Raw genomic sequence first — 7,335 nt, 5'->3', positions numbered from 1 at the left:
TTCCCCCCCCGCCCCCCCTCCCCCCCGTGTGCTCTCGGTCCCTCCCTGGGAACAGGCGCTGCCCACCCAAGGAGGCGACCGGCGCTCCTGCCCCGCTCCCGCTTGCTCACTCGCACACACATATACCCGTGCGTGCGCCTCTCTCGCTCCCTCACTGAAGTCAGTGCTTGCGTTTTCAGGTTGCTCCGACCTGAAATCTAAGGGAAAAAGCTCAGCGTTTGCGTCGCTGCTCCTGCCGCTGGTGGTGGTAGCGGTGAAGAGGAGAGAGGGTTTTGGTTTTTTTTTTTTCCCTTGAATTCAATGGATCTGAACTTGGAGTCTTTGGACCTCGGCGGTTTTGGAATATCTACATGCTGATCCTCTTTGTTGTGGCACATCAGCTCGTTTGGGGAAACCATCTGAAGACAGCAAGATGTTTCTCGCTATCTTGTATTTCGCTTTGCCCTTAGTGGGTAAGTTGCTGGCATCTGATTTCTCTCTGTACATCTCTTCATAAAGCAAATCATAGGGTTTATGGGATCGGATGCCTGATGTTGTCAGTCTATTGTTTAGGCAGAATAGTGAAGTTTCCAGTAGTTTTTACGGCTCTGCCTCACATCAGTTAACCCAGTCTACATTTAAAGCTCTGGGAGATTACAGACTTAGATACTTGCTTGCGTAGCCTCTTGTTAAATCGGGTTCTCGCAAGTTACAGGGAAACTTTTCATTTTAATAAAATAAGGCTGCTTGGGGGGTGGGGGGTGACAAGAGCCAGCTGAAGGATTACATCTTCACCTGAACCTGGCAGCCTGCCCGACTGCGAGTGCTTTGTAGCCCAAACTGGCTTCCTTTCCACAGGAGATGTTTGCGTTTCCATCTGTGTGTGTCTGAGGCAGCGTGACAGAGGGCACGATGGAGAGGAGAGAGTTAATGTAATTTGCTTTGTTCTCCTGCAAAAGCATCGTACGTGGAGAGAAATGGAGGGGGGGGAGCCATAAATTCTACCTTTATACATGTAGAATAAGCAAAAATGTGTACAGCCTTTAAAAAGTGACTGACACAAAAAAAGGCTAATATCAATCAGTGAGGATACTTATCTCTGGGAGCGGGTTGTTCGTGGATGTAATTGAAATTACAGCAAAGCTCTTGTGGAAAGTGAGGCTGAATATTTAACCCCTCAGTTAAGCACTCGAATGGAAAGGTTATTTGTTTCACCAAAGTGGATCTAAGGAAAAATGAATGCTTGTTTTGTCAGGCACATTAACCCCTGTGGATTTTCTTTCCTTTTTGTGTTTTCTCATAAATCAACCAGCAGGGTTAAAACGTACTGTTTCCTTGGACTCCCACAAAAGTGGATCTAAAGACCATGAAAACCCTGTGTGCTTTTTCCTAAGGTGTAGCATGAAGCCCTGAGGTTTGCAAGGTGCTGCCGGGGGGGCTGGCTGCATGTGCTGCGTGAGGAGGTGCCTTGTGCTTTCCAGATGCCTGCTTTGGAGCCCTGGTTAAATCAGCCTCATCCCTCAACGAGAGTTTGTTGGTTTGTGTCTCCTCTCTCTAGATGTACTTTTGTCCGCAGAAGTGAGCGGGCTGCCTGGAGGGGACCGCCTTGACTGTGTGAAAGCCAGCGATCAGTGTCTCAAGGAGCAGAGCTGTAGTACTAAATACAGGACACTGAGGCAGTGTGTAGCCGGCAAAGAGAGCAACTTCAGCCGGGCGACAGGCCTGGAGGCAAAGGATGAATGCAAAAGCGCCATGGAAGCTCTCAAGCAGAAATCTCTGTACAACTGCCGCTGTAAGAGGGGCATGAAGAAAGAGAAAAACTGCCTGCGCATTTACTGGAGCATGTACCAGAGCTTACAGGGTACGTTGCAAAACAAAGAAATGTTACACTTCCCTAATGCAGTGTGTGGTTTTGCAGCCCCTCACATCCGCAGCTAGCTACCGCCAGTGAGGCTAAACCGAGAGTCTGACCCCATAATTCACATTGTGCTCTTCAGCTGCAAACTGAGGACCTTTCATCCGACTCAAGAACAGCTGCTGCTCCGTCTCCTGTTGTTGGGAAATCCACGATGAGGGTTTCCTCCAGGGGACCCAGCTGACCTTTCTAAACCCTAGTCAAAAGATAAGGGCACTAGCAAGTGCAAAAGCTACAAAAACAATCATTTGGAGACATTTTCCTAATAATATTTAAACTCCTTAATTAGGACTCACCTAACAAGATCACAGGACACTGGAACTAGTTTCTTAGCTCTTTGCTGAAAGTTAAATGTAATATGAAGAGGAGCATTGTTTTAAGGAAAAGTTTATTCTTTCCTTTCCTGTATTTACTAGCAATATTCCCTGGGCATGCTGAGGCAGAAAAAAAGAAGTTTGTGCTTCCTAGAGCGTGTAGAAGTGCCAGTTAGAAGGGATGGATATTACAGTGATTGACTCGGGACTTCTGTTCTTGATGTCACTGCCAAATTTCCCATCATCTACTGAGACCAGTCAGGTCCTTATATATAATTTTTAGCCCTGTTTTGCTCTGGCCCTGGAGTTGCAGATGCAATCTTTCACTTCAGCGTGGTCCCCATTTAACTCATTTCCGTAGCTGCTTCTGCAAAAAGGGAAGTCATCCCTTTCTGTTCATTTATCCAGGCATCAACTGGAACGTTTTAATGAGTCAATATATATTTTTGTTCTAACTTCCATAATGAATTACACTACTCCTGGACTTTTTCTGCATCATAAAAAGTTTCCCTTCCAACAGCATCTTATTAGGAGTGTTTTATTCTGAAGATGCTAGTTTTTGGCTGTTACCTGGGCTGCTCCTCTAAAAAACAGCTCTGCTGTTAAGGTGAATGAAGAGGAACATCCCTGCTACAGCTTCTCTCCTGCTGGCATGAGATGGGACAGTCCCTGTGATGTCACAGGCTGTCTCTGCAAATTATGACCTTATCCATGGAGGAAGGAGAGAAAAGAACTAGCATCAGGGATAAGCAACTAGCTTCTTTCAGGTGTTTTTATAGATAATGCTTTGAGGAGAAATAGCTACGTAAACAGATTAAAGGGAAGTACCTTTTGCTGTTACAGGGTAACTTCGTTTCAGAGTAAAAGTAAAGAACGGAATCTTATCCTGAATTCTCGTATAAGAAAAATACCCAAATATTTTTTGTCTTTAGGAAATGACTTGCTTGAAGATTCCCCTTATGAGCCAGTTAACAGCAGACTATCAGACATATTCAGGCTAGCACCGATTGTATCAGGTAAGCAGACTTAATATTCTTTAACTGAAACATGATTACAATCTGCTGATTTGTAGTTGAATTACGGAACTTTCAAGCAATACTCTCTTAAATAAAAAGAAATGTTAATGGCTTTCTGGATTTAGGAAGTTCATCATATAGTTGCACAAAAGAAAATACTAATTGGTTTTGAAATAGTAACTAAAACTGAAAGAGTGCTTGGCAGGATGGCAATTTGTATTCTTTTTGAATCATACTTGACAATAAATGCTAAATTTTCCTGTAGGTGGCAATCTGATTCCCTGCGTTCCTAATTTACAAATCAGTTCCTTTTTGGGAATGCGGTCAGTGCAAGTTACCTCCCATTGACATTAAAGCAGATCAGAAGATAAATCTTTCAAATGTTTGCATAAGGGAATGCTTTATAGTTTCATTTTTGTTTAAAAAAGGAACCCCTTTCAGAATTAACGCTTGTCTTCTTTTCTGGAACTACTGCCTGTTTAAAGAGCCGATTCACAACTTCCTTCTCTTTCTAGTTTTTCTCTGAACGTTTTTTGTTGCTGTGTGGCTGTCTTTCAGAACTTGTTTATAGTAATTTGAATATGTTGCTCGGTAATTAAACTAAGCTGTTTGGTTTTTATCAGCCTAAATTATACTCATTTTGGATCATATTTATTGAAATAATGATTTTTGGGCATTCAAAGGGGTTACAGGTTGGAATTGATTTTCTTTTTTGGAGTTGCAGAAAGTCTTATGAGGATGCAGTCGGTACTCGGGACCTTTATTTACTTAGTTACATAAAAAAATCGAATGTGCACAGTATAATGTGGAAGTCTGACAGTGTTGAAGCTGTAGTTAACTGACATGCTATGGATAAGCATTAGTAGATGGCTTTTTAAAAGAAAGAAGAAAAGACCAGAGAGAGTGGCTTAACCAATTTTCAGAAGTACTTACACTTTTTAGGACCCTAAGTCTCACTAAAAGCCAGGGGGACTTAGGTTGTTAAGTATTTAATGGTACAGATTTTCAAAGGCACATAGACACATAAAATGTAGATAACTGCCCATTGGGATTTTCAGAAAGGACTAAGTGATTTAAATAGGCATTTTTAAACTGCCCAGGCAGTTTTAAAAATTCTAAGTGCTTAATGCATCTTTAGGTATCTTAATGCCTTTGAAAATCAGCCCTTTAGTCACTTTTCAAAATGTGACTTCAGATCCAACTCATATACATCTTTTGAAAGCATTATCCTAGTTTTCCTAGTTTGGTGAGCAAGTCTGTAGGAGAAATAATAGAGAACAAAGATTAATTTCTGAAGAATCTTTATTTTATTTTTTATTGCTTAAAAACCCCAACTTAACACAAAACCAAGAAAAAATCAATGCAGAGGAGTTCCAGGCTGTTTTCTTAAAGTTTATGGTCAGCCTGCTGAGGGCCAAATTCTAACCTACCTCAGCAGTTTTATGATCTCCATAGAAATACCCTACGTACACTCTGCCTTTCTGTTATTTCTTAGCTTCCCCATTTACTTGCAAAGTGATGATCTTAAAAATGTAATTTTTTTTTTTTTTTCCTACCTATTCTGTGCAACAATGAAATAAGACATAGTTGCCAACAAGTGACGTCCATCCTACCGCAGTCACTTAATATGCTGGTGGACTGGTTAGGACCCATTCTGTGTTACTAGTGCACCCCAAATTGCTGTTCACTTTGTCAGAAGCTTCAGGTTTGCAAGGATTGGAGGCCTAGATTCACAGGGAGCAGCAAACAAAAGTTGTAATACAGTGGAAAAACACTAGCATTTGGAAGTATTGTCATCTGAAAGAAAAATATCAACAAAAGCATTTTTCTTATTGTCATGGTTACTACTGCATGTTACATTCTTTAAAGCTGCCTAGTCTTACAGATTTTTTGCAGGGCTCTGCAAATACCCCAAACAGCAGAACTTGGTAAGATTTTTATATCTTGATTAAAACAAAACCTGTACAGCAGTGTTGGCAGGGGTTTCATAACTGGTGTTCTGCTAATGTCATCGTTGTATTTATAGATGTTGCTGCAGTATTCACTCTCATTAAAGTTACTTGGGTGTAATTAAAAGCAGCAATTAACCCTTTCATCTCACAAAGGCCATTCTGTGGTGCTGTATGATTTGATATATATCAAGTGTAATGCTTTTGCCATCTTTTTTATTTATTTTTGATACAGTATAGAAAATCACAACAGTTGTCTTTTATGGTACATAAAAGGGGAAAAACTGGCTAAGATGACTGTTTTGTGCGTTACATAAGTCTTTTGTAGCGTACATAAGTCCAAGAAATGGTGGACAGTTTTTAAAAGCAGTTAAAGTTGATCTAATCCTGTACTGAAAGATGTTCAAAACTGCATCCTCTATGGAAACAGGATGCCACTTGCCCATTAATCGTTCAAGCATAAATATATTGATTTAAAACAAAAATCAGGAATTTATTGCTAAACCTGTTACTAAGTTTGTAGTTTCTCTCCAGTTCCCGTTATGTTAATGGAACAAGTGATGCAGTCATGTTACTAAAGTGAAGCTGTTTTATATTTTTAAGTGGTCTATGTTATACTGTGCCTAGTGGTGTAGTTAGTCTAGAACTAGAAGGACAAGCTAAATGTTCTATATAAAATTTAAACCAATGTCCAACAACACAGAAAAGAAAAATCTAAACCTACGAAATAATTTCTTGTCATACTAGCTGTTAAGCCCAGGGTATCATATATTTAGATACTGACAAGCATGAATTTTGCATTTGAATCACTACTAAATTTGCAAGGAAAGTGTAATTATTAAAAAAAAAAAAAAATTGATGGCTAAAATAGGAATGTGAGTTCAGTGCTTGATTTACTTGTGATGACGTATCCTGAGTATTCAAGGGTCTGATCTTCCTTCCTTTCTGTCTACACTTTAAGCTCATAATTCAGCTCCCTCTACAAAGTTAGTCCTCCGACACCTCACATGGCCAAATCCAGGAGTGTGAGTCTTCCCAGTTGAAGGACAGGGCTGTCTTGTTTTTTGTTTTGGGCACGTCTAGGTCTGAATTTCCTTTAGAACTACTATGTCTGATGTGGGGCTTCTGCCTCAAGGGTGTGAATTTCTTGCTGGTAGGCAGCTCTTCAAATTACTGAAGACTTGCGTGTCTGTTTTCGAGAGTAACAGATTTGGGTTAGTTATTATGATGTAAAGATTTTGCTTAAACAGACATTTTTGCTTAAACCTTAACAACTTCTGAGAGGTGAAAACATTTTAAGGCCACTGACTTCTGTCACAACGACAGTAAATGCAAAATCTGTTGATTGGATTTCAGAGGTAAATTTCACACCAAATTAAGGATAGATGCTTGAATTAGTCACTTGTTAAAGCTATCTACAGCTTCTTACTACCTGGGGAACAGTTTGCCTCTTGAATTTGCATTGTATTTGACATTGAGCCTCGCAACTGGAAGATACCTTATCATTTCGGTATCAGCTGATACAGTATAGTGGTCATCTCTGTGGCATGTTGTAAGAAAATACCCTGCATAAAAACTGTAGCTTCACGTACCTGTAGAAATACTTACAAAATAAATGTTTCTGAAATGTCTCATTCATTTCAACGCAAAATGGAGAGCCCCTAAAGCTGAATAAAATGCCTTAAGCCATATCTGTGAAGTGGCGTAAATAGAGTAATATTAAAAAGAATTGACTATTGATCAGTGTATTTAGGAAGACTTAATGCTCTCCTCCCATGGATTCACTTCTACCTTGCCTAGTTAATCACAGGCTTATTATCCCATTGTTCAGCTTTGTGTATCTTTTCTTCTTTCTTTTACATCTATTATGTTCAGAAATAATTTTAAAGAACAGGCTACATAAATCAGGGTATTTCTTAAAACATGTAGGTTTTGCTGGTAATCTGTGTAGAACTGGTCAGTTACATGCTGCTAGTTATGTCTTGTTTCTAGTTGCTAAAATGCAAAACTGGTAGAAATTAATTATTTTGCCAATATTTCTTTTTAGTGTAGTAAACTGTTTTTGCAAAGTGCCTTTTGTATCGTTAACAAATGAGAGAAAGAAACTGGCTCGTATGATTATATGTCAAAAGGAGTGTTTCCTGATTCTGCCGTTCTCATGG

General features: G+C 39.8%; 1 protein-coding gene across 1 annotated transcript in view; it reads left to right on the top strand.

The window, feature by feature from the left end:
- The first annotated feature begins 412 nt into the window (after positions 1 to 412).
- The window catches only part of GFRA1 (GDNF family receptor alpha 1), a 151,094-nt gene continuing 144,171 nt past the window's right edge, over positions 413 to 7,335 (top strand). The window contains exons 1-3 of the mRNA XM_009277900.1: positions 413 to 452; positions 1,538 to 1,840; positions 3,141 to 3,224. Of these exons, the coding sequence (XP_009276175.1) occupies positions 413 to 452; positions 1,538 to 1,840; positions 3,141 to 3,224 (427 nt within the window). The remainder of the gene's footprint in view (positions 453 to 1,537; positions 1,841 to 3,140; positions 3,225 to 7,335) is intronic.

Source organism: Aptenodytes forsteri, unplaced genomic scaffold (genome assembly GCF_000699145.1).
Source record: "Aptenodytes forsteri isolate BGI_AS27 unplaced genomic scaffold, ASM69914v1 Scaffold15, whole genome shotgun sequence".
NCBI classification, from domain to species: domain Eukaryota; kingdom Metazoa; phylum Chordata; class Aves; order Sphenisciformes; family Spheniscidae; genus Aptenodytes; species Aptenodytes forsteri.
The sequence above is the reverse complement of the archived record's forward strand: the minus strand, read 5'-3'. Positions and strand labels throughout refer to the sequence as shown.